The 23759-nt window shown below is 37.6% G+C and overlaps 1 protein-coding gene across 2 annotated transcripts in view; it reads right to left on the reverse strand.

The window, feature by feature from the left end:
• Positions 1-23759, reverse strand: part of VCL (vinculin) — a 129340-nt gene that overhangs the window by 59671 nt on the left and 45910 nt on the right. For both annotated transcript variants that reach the window (XM_012663295.1, XM_012663296.1), the window contains exon 2: positions 6485-6555. In XM_012663295.1, coding sequence (XP_012518749.1) covers positions 6485-6555 — 71 coding nt within the window. The remainder of the gene's footprint in view (positions 1-6484; positions 6556-23759) is intronic.

Consider the following 23759-nt stretch of genomic DNA (forward strand, 5'->3'; position numbering starts at 1 on the left):
ATTATTTTGAGTGTTCAAGATCATAAGCAAAGAAAAAGCTAAATATAAGAGCTGGTGGTCTAAAAATATGACACTATTACTTTAGGTCAAAAGAGATCTAAAGTAAGTACAAGCATGTTTTAATCCTTTTCAAGTTTCTTCTTTGTACATGAATATAAATTATGGTAAAATTACACAAGTATATACCATAATTGTGCTTAAATTATAAAGTTTAAGGGTTAAAACAAAGTAATTCCCAGGAAATGTGATTAATGGCAATCATGTAGCAATAGCGCAACCTTTCCCACAGTATTTTAGGAACATTCTTTTATTCAATAAGCCTAGACAATATGTTTCAAAAATAGTCCAAGCTGGGGAATCAATCCAAGTTTTGCTGATTTAAAGTTTTGACTGTTGAGAGCAGCACTGAGGCAGAAAGTGACAACACTGTTCAGTTCTAAGTGAAACTGTCATTTGCCTACTAACAGGCAACGTGCGCTATGCCCTTTTCAAGGCGTTCATATCACAAGACCCCCTCGGCAGTGACGTCTTTTGATCCATTCAGATACTGAACACCTTGGAGAGGGTCCAAGAACTGGCTTCCTTATTCATTTCTGCTCCGTTACAGAAATAAGAATGAAATTCCATTGTATACTGCAGTGGCAATTTTTCCATGGCACATAAAATAGTTTGCCATAAACATTTCTCATCTAGAAGGAATCAAATTGAAGCACATCTAGGCCAACAGAAAATGAATCTGGTCGGTTTGACATACAGCTTATTCTTCTTCATTACAGCCCTGGCACCTATTACTCATTCTGTATTTGGTTATGAATCTTCCTGAAAAACGACTTTCATGTTGTCATCTTCCTGCTCGAGAACTGCAGCGCTTCTCTGCTGCTCATTTCTAAATTCCTCTGCCTGGCTTTGAAGGACCTTCACCACTTAGCCCCACCTACCTATCCAAGCTTAGTTCCCAACCCCCTCCGGGTGACTTCTCTTTCCTCACAGGCCCTGGGGACTTGCTCCTGCCATTCACTGCACCAGAGTATTTTCCCTTCTCCCTACACCTGTCCCTCCTCCCAGGTCCCACTACCTACATAAACCATCTTACTACTATTCCTTCTTACAGTGATAGCCCTCCGTGAGTAACGACTATAAAGTCATTCTGTATTAGAACTCTTTCATTTGAAACTTCTTAAAATATTTCTTTTTAAAAAATTTCTCAGCCTCGTGCGGTGGCTCACACCTGTAATCCTAGCACTCTGGGAGGCCGAGGTGGGTGGATCGTTTGAGCTAAGGAGTTCGAGACCAGCCTGAGCAAGACCAGCCTGAGCAAGAGCGAGACCCCATCTCTACTAAAAACAGAAAGAAATTAGCTGGACAGCTAAAAATATATAGAAAAAATTAGCCGGGCATGGCGGTTCATGCCTGGAGTCCCAGCTACTTGGGAGGCTGAGGCAGAAGGATCGCTTGAGCCCAGGAGTTTGAGGTTGCTGTGAGCTAGGCTGATGCCATGGCACTCTATCAGGGCAGTAGAGACTCTGTCTCAAAAAAAAAAAAAAAAATTTCTCTGCAGCAGCATTTTCCGCCTTTGCTCCTCTATCATACATAGAAAAGAAAGGAAAACATATATTTGACATACCCCCATGGGTGTACCTGGGATTATGCACAATTTCCAGCCACAATACCTGTCATTTCACTAATTTCTCTCCCACTAAAGAAAGCATAATAAAAAGAAAATGAACACATTATATTTAGATGAAAGTTAAAAAAAATATATAGTGGACAGGAATGAGAGGGCTTGACCTTAAATATGCTCAATTTTTTTTTTTAGTAAAATATGCTTTTTTTTTTAGTATGCTTTGGTACTTTATTACTATTAATAAATCATTTGCAGCTAGGAGTGGTGGCTCATGTCTATAATCCCAGCACTTTGGGAGGTCCAGGCAGGAGGATTGTTGAAGCCAGCAGTTCAAGACCAGCCTAGCAGCACAGTGAGACCCCGACTCTACAAAATTTTTAAAAAATTAGCCAGGCGTGGTAGCGCACACCTGTAGTCCCAGCTTGGGAGGTTGAGGCAGGAGGAACACCTGAGCCCGGGCATTCAAAGTTGCAGTGAGCTATAATCGGGCCGCTGGACTCCAGCCTGGGCAACAGAGCAAGACCCTGTCTCTAAAAAAATAAAAATAAAAAATAAATTATTTGCAATACATCTCACAAATGATCATTTGTTATACACTGGCAAGAACAACTATTCAATATAGCACTTAGCATGCTGGGCACATAGATGGCCAGCATGAGTGTCTAGCCCATTAATCAATCAATTGCACATATATATTAACTACTGCTACAGCTAGCTGTCTGATGAGGATGAGGATGATGACAGTGATGATGAAGATGATAATGATGATACAAAATGCAAACATGGAGTACAATAGCTGACTCCCCTGCTGACAGTCTGAAATGGAACAAATGACTTCTTATGGGATGAGTCTAATCCATATTTTCACAGTACAGCATGGCCGTTGCACTCTTGAAGACTATGACAATTGGGGCAGTTTCCATGGCAATCATCATGCAATCCTACATCTCTTGTGCAATAGTGTAGCTATTATTGCAATCCTGGGTAAAATTAGTAAATTGTGAACTCTACCTGCCAGTGCAGTTAAGGATCAGATAACTTTTGCTCCACCCAAAAGAAAGGCTATAACAATGCAAATCTTGTTCTATTAATATACTAAAATGGTTCTCACGTTTATAATAAGGAATTGCATGAGTACCGGAAGTCCCTCATTGACAATTACAATTCAAATATATCATTTTTAAATAATATTAAACTCATCTTCCAACATGCCCTTAATTGCCAAGCACACAAGTAGCCTATATGACATGATTTTGAGACCCCCAAATCCTGAAAACGTCATATCCTTTCCTGAAAAATCTTTAAATATACATCAGATGACTATCTACAGGCCAAGTATCTTCCGTTTTCTCTAGCCCTGATATCCTAACATACTAGGAGTAGAGATTGATTTAATAATAAATTTTTAAAACGTATTTATTCTTTAGTGTTGTCTAAGCAATCACTATTTAGAAACCCTTATAAAAGTAGACTATAGAGGAAGCTTCAGTTGGTCATGCCCTGGAAACTTCTAAACATCAACTAAACAGCTCAAAAGAATGTCCTACTCAACAGTTCCAAGGATGTCATTAATTGCTTCCATCTGTTTCCCTCTCTGTCCCTGCCCCCTCCAAGTCAAGGAACCTACTTTTTTCTGCTTCATTTTGCATTCAACAGAAAAGCAAGAAAAGCATAAAGAGCCATCATGTTTTAAATTATAGAATTTTACTTGACCCAAAATTTGTTTGACAACCACAGCCATATTGTTGTTTGTATCTGGGCTATTTTCAAGTAACATTTCAGAGGGTGACATATTAAGATACGTACTTTTTAAAAACTGCTCAGCAAATGTTGCAGTTGGTCCTAACACACTGTTTTTCCCTGATCCCCCATGTAGATCAGGTTTTTTCCCCCATGGTACAATAAAAGTTCAAACTGTGAATGGTTTCCTCCATTGTCTATCCTTACCTACATCAATTATTTCATTAAAAGTCACAAAATGATAATTTTCTAATTCTGTTATTCCCTCCACATTTATTGGTTAGAATTTCCTTCATCAGCTAGGGCTATTAGGCTACTCTGAAATAAAATTTGTCACTAAAGTTAGGAAAAATGCTTACTTCTTTCCTTTAAACTAGTAATGCCAGAGTAGGGGTTGGTGCCCTAGTCACCACTAAGGGTGATCGATGAAGCTTTGTTTTGTTTTAATGTTACCTGCTTTTTTGCAAATTTTATCACAACTAGGGCATGTTCCTCTTTAATTTTTCTAAGTCCCCAACAAAGCCTGTGAGAGCATGTAGCATATTTCAAAAATATATCTCCGGGAATGAGCAGCAATGAGTTTTCTGACAAAATCCATTTACCGGTCAAATGATATCCATAGATCAGGATTGTGAGGGTTAAAAGAAACTTTTTATAGGATCATCTAGTCTAACTACCTACCTGATAGTAAAACCCCCTGCTCACTCTCTCGCCACGCTCTGTACCTTCCAGGGGGTGAAGGGCAACCTGGTACAAGCTGGAGGCGTATTTTTAATGAAAATGTAAGTTTAATTATATATGTTTAACTGACAGCATAAGAGTCCTCTTAATATTAACAGGTCGATGGAATGGCATATAAACAAAGTAGGCTCATGTTCGTTAGATCTCAAAGAAACCTAGAGATCACCAACTCCAATGGAGGTAAGACAAAAAAGGTACTCACACAAAACAGGCTCTATAAAAAACAGATGCTTCCAGTACCTTACTTCCTGACACATGAAGACATTTTGTAAAATTAACAGAAACAGTTCTATAGAAGCACCCACCCACTAAAATAAGTTAGAAATACGAAGACACCAATAGGAGTGAAAATTTTGCATCTGTCCAATGAAAATGATAGAACATAAGGAAGATAAAAATAAAGGAACACTTTTAGCTTTATTTAAAATTGTGATGATATATAACACTTTTAGCTTTATTTAAAATTGTGATATATAACATGCATATAGAAAATTGCATAAAACAGATGTATAATATAATAATTATAAAATAATCACCCATGTAACTCATCACTTAAGTCAAGAAACAGAACATCATTACTACTTTAAAAGCCCCTGTGTGCCTGTCCCTGAGTATAAGACTCTTTCTCCCTCCCAGAGATACTACTATGCTGACTTTGGTGATTATTATTTCCTTACTCATCTTTATCTTTTTACCATATAAACAGGCATATCCTGGCCGGGCGCGGTGGCTCACGCCTGTAATCCTAGCTCTCTGGGAGGCCGAGGCGGGCAGATTGTTTGAGCTCAGGAGTTTGAGACCAGCCTGAGCGAGAGCGAGACCCCGTCTCTACTAAAAATAGAAAGAAATTAATCGGCCAACTAAAAATATATAGAAAAAATTAGCCGGGCATGGTGGCGCATGCCTGTAGTCCCAGCTACTCGGGAGGCTGAGGCAGAAGGATCGCTTGAGCCCAGGAGTTTGAGGTTGCTGTGAGCTAGGCTGACGCCATGGCATTCACTGTAGCCAGGGCAACACAGTGAGACTCTTGTCTCAAAAAAAAAAAAAAAAAAAAAACAGACATATCCAAACAACATAGTTTGTTTCTGCATGTTTTTGAACTTTAAATAAATGGAATCTACTCATTTATCTATCATTTGTTTCCCTCAATTATTTTTGAGATTTATTCATTCTTTTTCTTTTCTCTCTTCTCTTTTTTTTTTTTTTTTGAGACATAGTCTCACTCTGTTGCCCAGGCTAGAATGCCGTGGCATTAGCCTAGCTCACAGCAACCTCAAACTCCTGGGCTCAAGTGATCCTCCTGCCTCAGCCTCCCAAGTAATTAGGAGTACAGGCATGTACCACCATACCGGGCTAATTTTTAAATTTTTTTTTTTAGAGATGGGATCTCACTGTGTTGCCCAGGCTGGTCTTAAACTCCTGGACTCAAATGATCCTCCCACCTCAGCCTACCAAAGTGCTGGGTACATCTGGCCTTTTTTTTCCTTATTCATCAGCCTTTACTTTTACCTAGGACTGACTGCCACGTAGAACAAAACTACAAATCAAAGATAACATAAGAACCTCAGAAGCTTTAATTAATCAAAAATTAGTATCCCTGCTTGTTTTACGTAGGATAGGCCAAAATGTCTAGAAATTATTTGTAAGGGTACTAGAAGATATGTAAATATAACTTGAATTTAAAATGCTACTGAAATATGTAACAATACATTTTAAAAAGTTTCTATCTACTGTCATCCCTTATCTTCAAGCAAAGGTCTTTGGTATACAACTCAGATTCATGCATGCTATAGTCAGAAATTGTTTCGGAATCTTTTTCATTCTGAAAAGCAAAACTCAGAAGTCCTGGTTTTATTAAAAATTATTATGTCAGATAGGCGCAGTGGCTCACGCCTGTAATCCTAGCCCTTTGGGAGGCCAAGGTGGAAGGATCGCTTGAGGTCAGGAGTTGGAGACAAGTCTGAGCAAGAGTGAGACCCCGTTTCCACAAAACAGGAAAAATTAGCCAGGCATGGTGGCATGTGCCTGTAGTCCCAGCTACTGGGGAGGCTGAGGCAGGAGGATTGCTTAAGCCCCGGAGTTTGAGGTTGCAGTGAGCTAGGATGATGTCACTGCACTCTAGCCAGGGTGACAGAGTGACACTCTGTGTCAAAAAAAAAAAAAAAAATTATGTCAAAGATGTCTAATACCAATGGCTAAAATCAACAGTAAAAAACAAAAAGTGTTAAAAGACAAAAAAGTTGAAATGTCAATTGTTAACATAAGTCATAAGTTTTATACCCAAAAAAAAAAAAACTGTTCCTGGAATCAGTTACTTTTTCTTCCTAACAAGGAGAGTATTATTCTGCTTAGCAACAGAAGAATATTTTAATGACTCACTTAATAAATGCTGGTGGCATATCTCTCTTCAAAATCTGATCCTCAGTGGTTTGAACAGTCTCTTTTCCAACCTACAAAGAGAAAAAAAATTAATGACTCATACATAAATTCTCAGACTTTTAAAAACTATTACTTAAACATTTTGTTAAAATATACATGTAACCTAGCAATAACGTTTCTGGATTCAAAGGACATTTCTAGATTTTTTAAAAATTATTAAGATTGCTCCCATAATATACTCAAATAACAGTATGGAATACAAACATAATGTTGTATACCCCTTCTCCAGAGTAACTAATTTGAAGGCATTACTGAGCACAGCAAGAAAAAAAGAGAAATTCATCACTAAGAATATATTAAATATATGTATATCTATTTAACTGAAAAACTCAGCTACATGTCTAAAAGTTTACATGAATTACATGAATCAAGTTAGACTAAACTTTTTTTTCTATATAGAAAAAGACAGAAGTTATTGAAACTGGGAAAAATATTTTAATCAATTATGCCTCTGAAACTAGAAATCAAACATGAAAATATGCAACTTCACTAGCAATCAAAAAAATTGAAATTAAAACAACATGGTATTCTTCCCTAATTTTAGAGCAACTTAAAAAGAAATAACATATAATGCTGAAAGCGACAATGGAATAGTTATATACCCTGCGGGTGGCAATGTAAATTGTTATATTTTCTTTGGAAAATCATTTGCTAGTGTGTGTTAAGAGACATATAAAATGTCATACCTAGGAATTCCACTTATGAGAATATAACCTATAAGCCATTACACTAAATGTGGTAATAACAATACTCACAAAAGTATTCACTATGATGTTATAAAAGCTAAGACACTTTTTAAATAACTTACCCAACAAAGAATCAATTAAGATATATCTTTAGATTGAATATTATGGGGGCCATTAAAACAATACTTATAAAGATGCAGCACTAACATAAAATGTTTATGACATTGTATTTCTTTAAAAGAAGGAATGTAAATGACAAATATACCACGATTACAACAAACAAAATAATCCATATGTATAAAGCAAAAACACTGAAAGAATATAAAACAAAATGTTAACAGAGGTTATATTAATGCTGAGGAAATTTTGAGTGAATCTGTATATGCATTTCCTGTTTTTTCTGAAATGTGAATTGTTTTTACAAGTTTTATAATTTAAAAATACTAAAACATTACTCTAAGTTATTCAGGTATAATTATTTCACACCTAATAATTTTAGTACACAATTATCTCTCATTTTGTATAAATCTTCCAAATAGTAATCGTCAAAAAATTTTTTAAATTATCAAAACATTAAACACCACACTAACCAGATTATGTATGCACACACGTATGTATATGATAGCACAAATGGTACACATACTCCATTCTTCAAATTTATTCCTATGCAGGGCTTGGATGTCAATTTTTCTTCCACTCTATCATATATTACAAAGTACTGTATAAGAATAACCTTTAACATAGTGAATGGTGAAATTCACCCATTTTATCAATATAAGCCACCTAAGAATGCTAACCATAAATATAAACCATATTTAATGTATTATAGAAATCTGTACAATTTTTTAAACCCATAATAGAAAGTATCTCAGTCCTACTATTTAATCATTTAACTTTTGATTGAGTTTAAAGATGAAAAAAAATGAAGAAAAATCCTAAGTGCACAGTAAATCAGCTAAAAAAAAATAACACAATAAACTATTCTCAGGGAATACAAGTATGCATAAGTTAGTGAATACAAGTTTTTTTCTCTCAAGTTAATAGCTCAGAAAAAGCAACACACATATACCACTGTGTAATGGCCAGTGCTTTTGTAGACAATAGATTGTCTGTATCATAATAACAGGCTTTCAAATCAGCAGCTGGTTCTCTAGAGTTTCTCAGATCAAAACATGACAGAATATTTCCAGATGTATTGTTCACTATATTTTCCAACTGAAACCAACCATTCAAAAAGCTGTGGCCATGATTTCATGAAGTAAAAGATGAAGTTCAGCCACAAAGTCACTGGTTCATACTAAGTATAAAGGGCCTGGAAGGACAGTCACATTTAAGAAACATGGAGATTTCTTTTATATAGGTGGGGGGAAGGGAGGACACAGACACACACAGCAAGGGAGGGAGGGAGAGGGAGGTGAGTTCCTCTTATATCGCCTTTAGAAAACAGTCAGTTATTCAGTGTTACTAAACATTTTTTGAACACAACTACATGTGCCAGGCACTGTTCTAGGTACTGGAGACAGAGTAGAAAATGAAAATAAATTTCCGTTATGGAACCTGTATTCTAGTGGGGGTAGACAGAACATACCCAAGTAAATAAACAAACAATATAATTCCAGACAGTAGTTAAGGATGATGCTCTAGAAAGTATGGGATGGAAGCAGAGGCGAGCAGAGGGAGCCTACTTGGGAAAGTGGGGACAAAATGTTCTCTGAAGATGCAACACTGGTGCTGAGACTTTGAAGCTAAGAAGGAACCACTCAGGCAAGAGCTGGGAAAGAACAATCCAGGGCGACTAGCAAGAAAAAGGCCCTAAGGCAGGAAAAATTGGGTGTGTTTTAGGACTGGAAAGAGCCCAGAATGGCTGAAGTTCAGGGAGGGAGGGAAGCTGGTGTGGTGATGAGGTCAGGAAGGCAAGGGTCAGATCACAAAGAGCCTTTCAGGCCAGCTTGAGGTGTCTGGAATCCTTTCTAAGGACAATAGGAAGTTCTAAACGAGAGACTAATACGATCTGATTTACTTTTTAAAAAGTCAGCTTCCCTATAATGTGAAGAAGTGATCTTGAGGGGGAAGGGGGAAGCAGGGTGACCAGTGAGGAGGCTACTGCAGTCATCCAGGGGAGTGACAGTAAAACAAGATGTGAAAATGGAAATGGAGAAAAGAACAGAATTACAGTATTTTTTGGAGGAAGAACTATTATTGGGACTTGCTCTTAGACTGAGTGCAATGGGGGATGAGGATTACATCGAGGTAAAAAATAAATAAAAATAAAAAATGACTTACAGGTCAATGAAATGAAAAGGCTTCAGAGGCAGCAATGCAAAGATTTGCCAACAAAAGATAAAACGATCACGACTTTACCAGGCAACACCATTAAAACAGTTTTGCAAATAACCAATATTCTGACCCCAGTAGAGGTCATTATTAAAAAATGAATTGCATTTAATTACTTTATGCCTTCTCTTGCAAGGGTAGGAGTAGGTGGGGGAAATAAAATGAATAATGAAAACATATTTGAGGAATATTTATTTAAAAGCTACTTTTGAGTATTCATGTGACAGACACTAAATCTGATTTTGTTATTCTAAGCTACATTCATACTTGAAGTGATAGTACCCACTATCACTCTGATTCTCAATACACTCAGCCCAGAATTAGGTTAGGTACAGCGAATGGCCCAGTTTTTAAGGTACAACACATAAAAGATGACTATGTAGAATGAATGCCATTTTTACTTGGGGAATTGATTTTAGGCAGTGTTGTCCAACAGAATTTTCTCTTATGATAGAAACGTTCCATTTAATACAGTAGCCATTAGCCACACATGGGTACTGAGCACTTGAAATGTGGCTAGTGCAAATGAGGAACTGAATTTTTACTTTAATTTTAATTACCACATGTGGCTAGCGGCTACCATATTGGACAGCTCAGATCCATGGGACCTTCACTGTCTCCTAAAACTGGTCTTTCTGCCTTCAGAGTCTTCCTTCTTCAAATTCATTCTTCACACAGCTGCTAGATTAACCTTCATTTATGTCTTTGCTACGTGGTCTCTTCATAGAAAGGAAAGGAAAGGCCTGGAAAGATAGAAAGTTGCCCAGTCAAGAAGAAAAGATCAGAGAGCCCGGCCAGAAAGAAGAGCCCAGGCAAGGCTCAGTCGGATGTGTGAGTACAAGGTTGTCTGGCTAGAAACACAGGGGCGTGCCGTCAGCAAAGGAAATGAGGCTAGAAAGAAAGCTCAGTCAGTCCAGGAAGGGCTTTGTATGTTAAGTGAAGTCAGAGAGGATTGTGTTACCTCGACCTGCCCAGTAATTCAAAGGTTGTCATCCTCTGTTCTAGATCTTTCCAATTCATTGTTCTATCCCTGAGGTATCAAGTCAAGAACTTCCAAAGAAGCCAGTTTCTAAAGACGGAACCAGAAAGGCATGTCCTATTTGTGAACAACTTGCAAAGCCTGTCTAGGAGAAACAAAGACAAAGCTTTACATTTTTAAGCCATTAACCAAGAGATAATAGGAAATGCACATTCCTCCTCTCTTCCCACATCATCAAAACAGAAACAGTTTCTATAGTACCCATCTGTTCCAAATAAAAATAGAGTAGAACAACAAGAAAGGGACTAATTCACAAAACGCTCTTTGTTAACTAGCAAGAATCTTCGTTGCTTGTGGGAAAACATTATTCCTGGAGGTCAGCTTAGTATGGGGAAGCATATGATTTCCAATACAGGCTACAATTTTGCAAACAAACAGCTCAGTAATAATCAACAAATGGGGAGTCTAGGTTATTGATTTTTTTCACTCAGCAAGTTTCTAAGATTCAGTGACCTTTTTTCATTCAACATGTTTCTAACATTTTGTTGTACTATAGCTGTCATTCATTCATTTTCATTGATGTATATTTCATTGTGTGATTTTATGATATATTGTTAAGGAATACATATTAATATATATAATGATAAAATTATACATCTAAAAAATAATCAACAAATGTCTTTTTTTTTTTTTAGAGATGAGGTCTTGCTATGTTGCCCAGGCTGGACTTGAACTCCTGGGATCAAGATTCTCACACCTCAGCCTCCCAAGTAGCTGGGACTACAGGTGTCACACCACCACGCCCAGCTAACAAATGCTTCGGGAACCCTCAAAATACCTGACATGTTAAGCTAAATTTTTTACTACATACATGTTAAAAGCACATGCACTGAAATTTGTAACTTGGTTTCTAATTCCAACTTAACTAATAAATGGCTATGTGACCTCAAATAAGTCATTTAATTACTCAGATATTTCTTCTACCATTATGTGATCTCTCCAGGTGTTTCCTTGTCTATTGTTGGTTGGCTAAACTCCATTTTGGCTCTCTGATAAAGGAAACATACTTTTAACTTTCTCTTTTCTACCTTAAGTTCTCATTTATTACTTCAAATTTTTTAAGGAAGAAGACAATGTATAAAATGATTAATAAATACAAAATTTAAAACTCTCACTTCCTGTATATTTTACATATACATTTTATAATTATGAGATTCAACTAAAATGGATGCCTGACTTTTTTCTCCTTACAATAAGTCTTATTCCTTCTTTAAAAAGACCTATGGATTAAAGGGTAAAAAAACACAAGAGAAAAGAACAACACATAGGTCTTAGTTATGGCCTAAGTTCTGAGCAGGTTTTCTAGGTTGGTATTTAAAAGCAATCCTTACAGAGTAATCTAACTTTATAGCAAATATAGTTGTCCCTGGACATCTGAGGGGAATTGGTGCCAGGACCTCCTCACCCCCATGGATACCAAAATCCACCAGTAATCAAGTCTCTTGTATAAAATGGCATCACATTTGCATAATCTATGCACATACTTTAAATCATCTCTAGATTTCTTATAATACCTACTTAATACAATGTAAATGCTATGCAAATAGTTGTTATACTGTATAGTTTAGGGAATAATGACAAGGGGGTAAAAAGTCCGTACATGTTCAGTACAGACGCAACCATCATTTTTTCCCTGAATATTTTAATCCACAGTTGGTTGAATCTGTGGATTTATGGACCCCACACATACGGAGGGCCAACTGTACATGTTATCCTTTCCTATCTTTATTCCACTGCTGAGAGAAACTCAGATGTATTGGTTCTATTCACTGCTGAAATTATTTCTCCTTTATTTTCTTCTTCAGAGAATAGCCTTTAACTCTTGAGGTCTGATTCCATTCAATTCAATAAATAGGCAGTAAGTGCCAACTATGTGTCCACTAGGTGGTGGGAAGAGAATGAGATAAGAACTAAAACATCCTTAGACATAAACTGAAATAATGGTAATGAATGAGTAAGAGGCCTGGGGGCATTTTTAGGGGACTTGGCAGGAAGCCCTGTTACTTTTGAAGAGCTCTTACTTTGTTCAGTAGTTAATTTAAATATCTTTTGTTCAATAAGTGACTTTAGTTCAAAATTCTATGTGAGAGGGCTTTTGTCTTCTGCTGTTGTTATTATTATTCCTTTCATCACAATCTCCTCAATTTGGTTCAGTAATGTAGAGAGATTTGGTCTCTTTCCAGCAAAAAAAAAACCTTGGCTGGTTCAAGTTACTACCTAGACTAAAAAATATGTTAATGTAGATGTTTCCCTCAGCTAGTCTGAGTATATAAGAAAACAGTAAGATAAAACACAGCAGGAAGGACTTGTGTTACCGATTTGTACAGTGTAAGTGGTAACCATAGAGCATTACATTAAAAAGGTGACAGGGAAATGTTCTTAATGTATTTAGACAATAGGTTCTTAATGCGCTTAGACAAGAGAATACATGTGATGAAAATGTAAGCCTTTACAGTGTGCCAACCCCTGGGGCCAACTGATTGTGACCAGACATGGGAATGTGCACCCATTTGTCTATACTTACTTTGGCTCAAATCAATGTCTTATGGCACAAGTGTTATGCTGATCAATCTATTGTACCCAACAACCATTCTGATATGCAGCTGTGTTCAGTGCCAGGCCTGGGCCGTACAAGAATATTAATAATGTATGTGACCCACCATCAGCAATGCTTTTGATTGTTTTCCTGTAGTGGTGATGGGCTTGTGATCCATCCACCCCTCACTGATATCCTTTGTATCATTCATATATGGCCAGCCAGAGTCCAATGTCTAAGAGGCCACATCCAGAAAAACTAAGACTCTCTAATCTTCTGATTTCCAAATCAGTCATTCATTTTACCAAGCACCTAATGAGTACTTCCTATGTGGTAGTCATTGTGTCTGTCACTGTGAGATGGGGATACAAAAGTAAGTGAGACTCAGTCCTTGCCCTTCATAGACAAGACAAATGCTTAAACAAGTAATTGTAACGCAGTGTAATGCATGCTCTAACGGAGGTATTTCCAAGTTTCAGCTCTGCATAAGTGAAGTACAAGAGGTTTCACGGAGGAAAAAACTCTAGGAATACTGAATAACAGTTTTTCAGGAGTAATGGGACTCGTGGTAAAAAGGAGGGCTTTCCAGTTAGTGGAGCGGCATATGTGAAAGCATGGCCGGTTCAGGGAACATAGATCCACATGGCTAGAACACAGGGTACTTGGTGGAGAGGAGCTATGGAGAGGATAGGAAGTTGGAGAAGCAGAAAGGGGCCTTGTATGCAATGCAATGAGCTTAGACTTTATCTTCTAAGCAATGGAAATTATTTAATGATTCTATGCAAAATACATTGTTAGGTTTGCATTTCAAACAGAAAAATTCAGCAGCAAGAATGGACCAGAGCCAAGAAAACTAGGAAGAGACAAGTTTGTTTGCAAGTTCACTTATTCAATCAACAAATATTTATATAACATATAATGCACCAAGTATTATAGACAGTGATGAAGAAAATACACATGGCCCCGATCTTGTGGAGCTTAGAGTCTTAGTGAAAGATAAACTAGAGATAAACGAAAGCAGCAGCAGTGTGGGTGCAGACAAGAGAGAAGATGTAAGAGATGCATCTACACGTGAAACTCAATGTGGAGGGTGAGAGAGAAATCTAGGATGACTCCCAGCTCCTGGCTAAAGGGACTGGGGCAATAGGTAACATAGGAAGAAAGCCAAATCTGGGAGGCAAACTAATTAGCCCTGGGATGTTCAGACGGAGATGTCCAATAAGCAATTGAATAGACGGTTCCTCAGTTCACTTACCTGGGCTAAAGAAATGGATTTGAAAGTAACAAGCCATCAGGCAGGTTCTAAAAGCCATGGACAATGAATGAAATCAAGACCCAATAATACCAACAAATAAGTAGCTGGTAGGAGAACCAGTTGGTGAAAAGAGCTGTGAAAAAAATATCTGAGATGGGGGTAAGGAGAATGGCAGAACTATATCACAAAAGTCAAAAGAACAGAATTTCAAGAATAGTCAGTAGTGTCAACTGCCAGAGATAGGTTAATGGTTTCTATTAATAGTATATACACAGAGTTGTACAACCATCACCACAATCAATTCTGAATATTTTCATCACCCCAAAAAGAGACCCAGTAACCATTAGCAGTCAACACTAACCCCTAGTTAGCCCCAAGCCTTCCTTACCCCTACCGAGCCTTAGGCAACCACTGATCTACTTTCCCTCTCTACATATTTGCTTATTATGGATATTTCAGATAAACAGAATCACATAAGTTGTGCTCTTTAGTGACTGGCTTCTTTCATGTTGTAGCATGTATCAGTATTTCATTTCTTTTTATTGCCAAATAATATTTCATTGCATGGTTATACCACATTTTATCTATCCATTCATCAGTTGATGGACATCTGAACTGTTTTCACTTTTTGGCTATAATGAATAATGCTGCTATGAACATTAGTGTACAAGGTTTTGTATGGAAATATGTTTTAATTTCTCTTGGTGTTAAATTGCTGAGTCATATGGTAACTCTATGTTTAACCATTTGAGGAACTGCCAGACTATTTTCCAAAGAGGCTAAATCATTAACATTCCCACCAGCCATGTATGAGGGTTCCAATTTCTCTAACTCTAAGGCAACTCTTGTTATTATCTATCTTATTATAGCCATCCTAGTGAAGTGGTATCTCATTGTGGTTTTGATTTATGTATCCCTGATAGCTAATGATGCTGAGCATCTTTTTATGTGCTTATTGACCATTTATGCATCTTCTTTGGAGAAATGTCTACTCAGATGCTTGGTCACCTAGGCTAGAGTGCAGTGGTATCATCATAGCTCACTGCAACCTCAAAGGCCTGGGCTCAAGAGATCCTCCTATCTCAGACTCCTGAGGCCACCACTAATTTGTCTATTTTTTTGTAGAAATGGGGACTCCCTACGTTGCTTAGGCTAGTCTTAAACTCCTGGCCTCAAGCAATTCTCCTGCCTCGGCCTCCCAGAGTTCTAGGATTCCAAATGTGAGCCACCACACCCATCCTGCCCATATTTTAATTTGAGTTATTTGTTGTTTGTAAATATCTTTCCCAATCTATGGGTTGTCTTTTCACTTTCTTGATAATGTCCTTTGCAGCACAAAAGTTTTTAATTTTGATGAAGTCCCATTTATCTATTTCTTCTTTTGTGGCTTATGCTTTTGGTGTAGTATGTAAGGTTTCACCCAACCCAAAGTCATGAAGATTTATTCCTGTGTTTTATACTAAGAATTTTATGGCTGGTCCGATGGTAGTGGGTTATCGGAACTTATTAACATTAGTGTCACTAAAGTTGGTATTCAACCCCCCACTGCTAAATTTGACTGGCTTTTAAAAAATAAATAAAAAGAAATAAATAAAAAGAATTTTATAGTGTTAGTTCTTACATTTAGGTCTATGATCCATTTGGAGTTAATTTTTGTGTTTGGTGTAAGGAAAGTGTTATAATTTTGTTTAAATAGGAGAAAACCAAGCACAGTCTTAGGTTAAGGGAAAGGAGGCAGTAAACAAGAGATTGATTCTGAAGCAAGGTTCCTGAAAAGGCAGGGATAGAGCCGGGCGCGGTGGCTCACGCCTGTAATCTTAGCACTCTGAGAGGCAGGAGGATCGCTCAAGGTCAAGAGTTCGAGACCAGCCTGAGCAAGAGCAAGACCCCACCCCCCCATCTCTACTAAAAATAGAAAGAAATTAGCTGGACAACTAAAAATATATATAGAAAAAAAAATAAATAACTGGGCATGGTGCTGCACACCTGTAGTCCCAGCTACTCAGGAGGCTGAAGCAGAAAGATCGTTTTGGCCAGGCGCGGTGGCTCACGCCTGTAATCCTAGCACTCTGGGAGGCCGAGGAGGGCGGATTGTTCAAGCTCAGGAGTTCGAAACCAGCCTGAGCAAGAGCGAGACCCCGTCTCTACTAAAAATAGAAAGAAATTATCTGGACAACTCAAAAAATATATATATAGAAAAAATTAGCCGGGCATGGTGGCGCATGCCTGTAGTCCCAGCTACTTGGGAGGCTGAGGCAGAAGGATCACTTGAGCCCAGGGGTGTGAGGTTGCTCTAGCCCGGGCAAAAGAGTGAGACTCTGTCTCAAAAAAAAAAAAAAAAAGAAAGATCGCTTGAGCTCAGGAGTTTGAGGTTGCTGTGAGCTAGGCTAACGCCATGGCATTCTAACCCAGGCAACAGAGTGAGACTCTGTTTCAAAAAAAAAAAAAAAAAAAAAAAAAAGGCAGGGATAGAACCTAGAGCAGGTAGAAAGATTAACATTTACCTCTACCATCAAGAGGGATGGTGGGGGAAATGAGCAGAGACAGAGATATAACTGTAGGAAGTGTATATTCAGGGCAACCTGAATCTGTGCTCCCAGTTTAAAAGAGAGAGAGAGAGAAAACTGTACCTGTGGAGTAATGGGCTGCTTCTTAAGAATTTGTAAGGCACATCAGCATATTGAAGGATCTCAGATTAAACCTTCAGTCAGGAAATCTGTTCAATTTTGTTTAACTTACTATTTTCTAAATTCATTTGACCAAGAATTCTTTATTTCTTAACAACACCTATTAACCTACAATGGAACTAGGATTTGTAGTACATACTTAGGAAACAGTAGTCTAGGCCAGGAGTTGCAAATTAGTGGCCTTTGTGCAGAATTTGGGACAAGTGTGGTTTTTGTTTAGTCTACACACTATTCTTAAAATTCAAGAAATTTCACAAAGATCCAAATTCTGATATCTCTTCAAATATCAGAAGATCTAGCCATATTAGATGTTTATTTCAGCAGGGAAAAAAATTGCTGGAATCCAAATGTCCCATAGGCAGAATATAATCTCTGAACCACTCCCTATACCTTTAACATCTAATCCATTTTACTCATTTATGTCACTGCCTGATCCCTGTATCTGGGTATATCATCCCTAAACCAACCCATCCTCTCCATGTCTATACAGAGTAAAAAGTTCCTGAAGCCACTCTTAGAAACTCTTCATCCGACTCCCTTCTAAATGGTTTTTATATTATCTTTTAATTCATAAATGGTAATTATACATATTTCTGGGAATACATAGTGATGTTTCCATATATACAATGTATGGTGATCAGATCAGGGTAATTAGCATATCCATCATTCCAAACATTTATCATTTCTTTGACTAAACATTTTCTTTAATAAAAGTGCCATTCTCGTGAGAGCTGTGAGAAAGAATGGGAAGCATTTATGTCAGAAGGGACAAAATGGCAGTATATGGGCCAAGTACAACATATAGACCTATTTTGTTTTACCTGCGCAGTATTTTTAAACATGGGAAATTTCACATTAAAGAGAAATTGAGATTTCTAAATTTTCTTGAAAATTAGGAATATCTGGTAACAGGCCATCTTTCTATATGAACATAATAAGCTGAAGATGGGAGTAACTTAGTCTTCACTCAGGGCCCACACCACAGTCCCCACCACGCCCCAGGGCCCTACAACTGACCTGACTCACTGGTTAACTATTTGGCCCCTAAGGCATTGAAGTTTGTGCCACCTGATTTAGCAAACAAGATTCAACCTTAATTAGCACAGTGCATTATGCAAGCTCCCCAATATTACACGTGTTAAGTGAAATTTTACGTAAGCCTCAGCTATTTCAGTAATAATGAAACATTCCACTCTTCCCCAAATACATATCCGCATTAAAAAAAAATGACTGGGCCAGGCCCAGTGGCTCACTCCTGTAATCCTAGCACTCTGGGAGGCCGAGGCGGGAGGATCGTTTGAGCTCAGGAGTTCATGCACCCTTTGATAGCTCAGCTGGTAGAGCAGAGGACTGTAGATTGAGCTCAGGAATTTGAGACCAGCCTGAGCAAGTGTGAGACCCCGTCTCTACTAAAAATAGACAGAAATTGGCTGGACAACTAAAAGTATATAGAAAAAATTAGCCGGGCATGGTGGCACATGCCTGTAGTGCCAGCTACTTGGGAGGCTGAGGCAGAAGGATCGCTTGAGCCCAGGAGTTTGAGGTTGCTGTGGGCTAGGTTGATGCCACAGCACTCTAGCCCGGGCAACAGAGCGAGACTCTGTCTCAAAAAAAAAAAAAAATGACTGGAAGGAAACATATAATGGAAGTAGAATTTCAGATGATTTTTATTTCCTTCTTAATCCTTTTCTGTGTTTTCTAGATTTTTTTTAAAGAAATGAGTATACATTGCCTTCATAATCAGGAAAACACAGACTAAATTCTAAAATGTATCAACAATATTCATGGTAAATAACAATCTATAAAGTTACAAGAAACCACCAGTGCCTACAGGTTCAAATTTTGACCAAATGCCATAAAATTAACTTAAATGTGCATCAGTGCGAACACAATCACATGGGTTAAACAGCAGATGAACCATGTCAGTGGCAAGTTGTTTTTTGTTTTTTTGAGATAGGGTCTTGCTCTGTTGCCCAGGCAGAGTGCAGTGGCCTCATTACTAACTGCAACTTCAAACTACTGAGCTCAAGCAATCCTCCTACTACCCCAGCCTCCTGAGTAGATGGGACTAAAGGCACATGCCACCACATCCTGCTAATTTCTCTATAGTGACAGAGGTCTCACTTTTGCTTAGGCTGGTCTCAAACTCCTGGCCTCAAGCAATCCTCCCATCTCAGCCTCCCAAAGTGCTAGGATTACAGGCGTGAGCCACTGCGCCCAGCCAGGTAAATTCTAATGTCAAGCAATCATGTGATGCCACATACTTTCCTTAGAACTAAAGGCAAGCTGCCTTGGCAGCAGCTGTTTATTCTAATCCAACATGAGATTGAGTGTATCAATTAAGGCTAGATAAATGTTAGCAGAGCAGCCTTGCTCACCAGATCCGTATCATGAAGATACTATGAATAAGCTTCCAATGTGCAAATCCTTCATTCTCTCCCTCAACATTCTTCTACAGACTTAACAACCACCTACACTTGTCTTCTGAAGAGCCATCACATTAATAGTAAACAGGTCATCAGCACAGGGAACTTCTCCCCACCACCCACTTTCTCCCCAACTCCCTCGAAGAAACACAAGAGAAGCTCCTCCCATTTCACAGATAGAAAATTGTAGAGTGGGAAAAAAGACTGGCAATCTAATCCAAATTTTTCACTTTAGAAGGCTTGGAGAGGTTATTTCTCTGAGAAAGTTACAGAACTTGAATTTGAATCCAAACCTCTTGGCTCCATTTCCAGTGTTTTCAGGTACACTTCCTAACTTGCAAGCAAGACATTGTTAAGTACCAAATATCCCTCCACTCATTAAAGTGCATCAAATCCTACTTAAAGTGATTTCCATTTTGGTTTCAAATATTCATAAGCAAATGCTACATAACAAAACACAAAGGTCCCCTGGTCCTCTAGCGGGTAGGATTCGCCTAGCAGGTAGGATTCACGGCGTTCTCAAAACACAAAGGTCCCCCAAATCCCCACCTTTTAGTCCTTACTTTAGTGACATGAAGTCAAGCCATAATTATGGGAAAAGAAAAGGAACAGTTTTACTCACAATCTCCTTTAGTTTTCCCAGTTTTCTTAGTTATTAAACAGATTACTTAAATGAGAACTCAGTATTATTCCTACTAGTTATAATTAAATAACCATTATATACTCATAAACATTGGTGGGGAGGAAAAGATCATTGAATGATCTGAATGTAATCTTCAGCAAGTGCTTCAAATAGAGAGCAAATGCCTTAAGGAACTTACGACTTAGGGTCCGTGACTGTTTTTTCCCCTCATAGCCATGACACACAGTGTCTGGCACATAGTAAGTGCTCAGAAATTAAGTGCCAACTGAAGTAAGTAAAATAGGTTAACATTTAATTCTACCATCCTCATACCTGTACACACATATCCTGTACACACATTAAATCTTTAGCTCCTCTATTCCTTCTAAGTCCTACACAATTAAACTCAGAAAAACCTTCTTTCTTTTATTTTCATTCTTTCTTCTATATACCTATAAACTCTAATACTCCATGACTGTATGAAAGTGACTAGCTGGGCTCCCACATGCCATTTTTTAAAAATGGGTAAATATATATAGTTTTAAAAAGGGAAAGCTAAATATTGCCAAGGGAAATTAGGTCAACACCTGTCCTCTCTCTCTCATACAGAACTAAGGAAAAGGAAATAATAATGCATGAATGTCTGGTCCCTTAAAGAATCCCAGAAGCCCCACCAGAATCAAACAGTCCTCATCTTCTCCCTCAAGGCCCACTAACTAAACATGCTTTTCTCAAAGTAATATCATTCCATGGAATTTAAAATATATTCTTATTTTTTTCTGTTTTTCTCTGCTTTAATAGCTAGAATCATAAATGCATTTTTTTCCTTAACAGTTTTAGTTCACAAATGTGCAGAATTTCGATTACATTGTAGTTTTGGCACATAAGCCTGGGCATGTAACCAACATTTACAACACTGTCTCTATAGAAAAATAACTCCAAACAACCAATTTATAAATGAATTTTTGAAACTGGACCCATTTTCATGATAGGAAAACTAGGTCCTACTCCCCATCCTGGAAAGTAAATGGAGTAATGGAAAAAGAATTGAGGCTTTGGAATGAGGCAGTGTGAATCTCACCTCACTCTGCTACTGCTACCTTTGTGTCCTTGAGCAAGTAAATTAAGCTCTTTGAGCTTCAGCCTCCTTATCAGTAAATAGGAAAAGTAAAATCTCCCTCAGGGCTAAATGATGTAATACATATGGAAATCACCTAATATAGGGCCTGCTAGACAAACAGGTGCTAAATAAACATTAGTCCCTTTTTCTTTCTCTCAGCCATTGTAGTACTCATTTGTGGTTTCAGTTTTCTCCTTTAAAAAAATGCTTTTTTTTTTTTTTTTTTTTTAGCTGAGCACATGCTGTTAAATCAGGAGCACTTTATTACCTCATTAAATCCTTATAACAACTCTATGAGGTAGATTCCACTTACTATCCCATTTTACAGATGAGGAACAGAGGCACAAGGAGGTTGACTGATTTGCCTAAAATCACTCGGATACAGCACACCCATGCTGTAATCCTAAATCATTATACTGTGTCTTTTTAAATGAGAGAATGGGATTCAATGATGTCTAATGTTTTCTGCTGTTGTACTGCATGATTCTATAATTCCACAGAGCTATCAGATGACAGGAAGGACAAGAAAAATTTCAAGGGCACGATAGGCAAATATTAATATACACCAAAAGGATGCAGTCTGACCAAAGTGACGTCCAATTGTCCTGGTTTTTCTTCCTGGAAGCTGGCAGATTTCCACAGCCAAGGTCGATTAGGCTTACTAGGGCTTCAGCTCCTTAACTGTTACTGCTCAGGAAAGATCTACTGAGTCAATCTGGCCTAAACTAGGTTTTAAAGTTGAACCATTACTGACCAACAATGTAGGCCCCTCCCACCTTTTTTTTTTTCTTTTTAAATTGCAGGTGTGGTCAAAACTTGAAATAGTAACCCAATGGCAAAAGTCTTTACTAATGTTGGAAGCCATCCTGCTTACTAATTGGAGATTATTCAGAAGTCATTTTCACAATATAGTAATTGAATTTGGCTCCAGGCCATAATAAACACTCTGACCCACAAGCAAAATCACTCTATTTCTTTGCTCAACCTACAAACACATTTTTTTACTGGCAGCCAGAACTGGAAACTCTATGTTTTATAATATCCATGTGTCAAATGGCAAGGCTGCCAATTAAAATTCTCATAGAAAGAATCTTTTATGGTACCTATACTAAATAAGCTTCCAAAGTTTTACCTTCAGGCTTTTCTTCTTAATGTTTTTATCTTTTCTTTTCGACTACTAAAAACACAATTTAGTGTGACTACATATGAACTGAGCAATTCTAAACTTGCTGAAAAGTGAAATAAGAGAACAGCTGCAGCACTTAGACCATACTGGCCAAGATGTACCAACAGAAAAAAAAAGCTGAAAACCATCTTCAGCAATACTATTTGTGTTTGTGCCTTTTTGCAGATTGTATTTCATTACTGCTCTTCACCTAACATTAATAGATTAGACACAGCCTTGGTCTAAACCAAGAGACAGACTCTTACAGGATTATTAAATGTATTTCCTTTTGTTTCACTTGCTTACCAATATAAAACATCAGTACTGCAGCCTAGATGTTCAACAGTCATCACTGACAATAAAACCCATTAGTTAAGTTCTGGCTCTACTATCTCAGATAACTTATTCCCTTATTCCAGTTGGGTAAAAGGAAGAAACAGAATTAGTCAGAATTGAGAAAATTATACTGTAATGAGCATCCATTAGTTTATCTAGTTTGTTGTTATTGTTTTAAGGAAAGCACAGTTATGCATCACTTAATGACAGGTATACATCCTGAGAAATGTGTTGTTCGGCGACTCCATTGTATAAACGTCATAGAGAGTACTTACACAAACCTAGATGGCACGGCCTACACCTAGGCCATATAGTATAGACTATTGCTCCTAGGCTACAAACCTGTCCAGCATGTGACTGTACTGAATACTATAGAAAATTATAACACAATGGTAAGTATTTGTGTGTCTAAATATAGAAAAGCCTCAATGAAAATACAGTATTATAATCTACAAGACCACTGTCATACATGGGGCCCATCATATTTGTGGTGTATGACTATATTAAAGACAGTGCTGGCAAAGCACTTATTCACTAAACTATGATCCTTTATCTTCGGTGCTTAATAAACATAAAGTTCACTCCTACTGATTCATTAAAGAACAACACAAGTCTATATTGGGTTCATCAACGGAAACCATTTCAAACTGAGAGTTTAAATGGACGATGTAACAGCAGAGAGTCCCTGGAGATCGAAACAGAATGTGGCAGGTTTTATTGTTGAATTTGATTTTAAAATGAGAATTCCTACCTTAGCAAGCAAGTTTCCCTAAACCTAGTAATCAATAAATATGCTAATGGCTTAAATAATCATCATACAATTGGGTAATCTTCCTTAGGACAAATCGAAGTTCTCATCCCAGGGTGTACATACTATATCAATTGCTAGGTGGATGTGACAGATAAACTGTCTATGACACCTAAATAGCTGACCCCATTTTAAAAATATCACTCAGTGGTGCTATAATATCTCTTTCTTTTTTAACAGAAGAGATATAAACTAGAGATG

The sequence above is a fragment of the Propithecus coquereli genome, unplaced genomic scaffold (genome assembly GCF_000956105.1).
Source record: "Propithecus coquereli isolate 6110/MARCELLA unplaced genomic scaffold, Pcoq_1.0 Scaffold80, whole genome shotgun sequence".
NCBI lineage: Eukaryota > Metazoa > Chordata > Mammalia > Primates > Indriidae > Propithecus > Propithecus coquereli.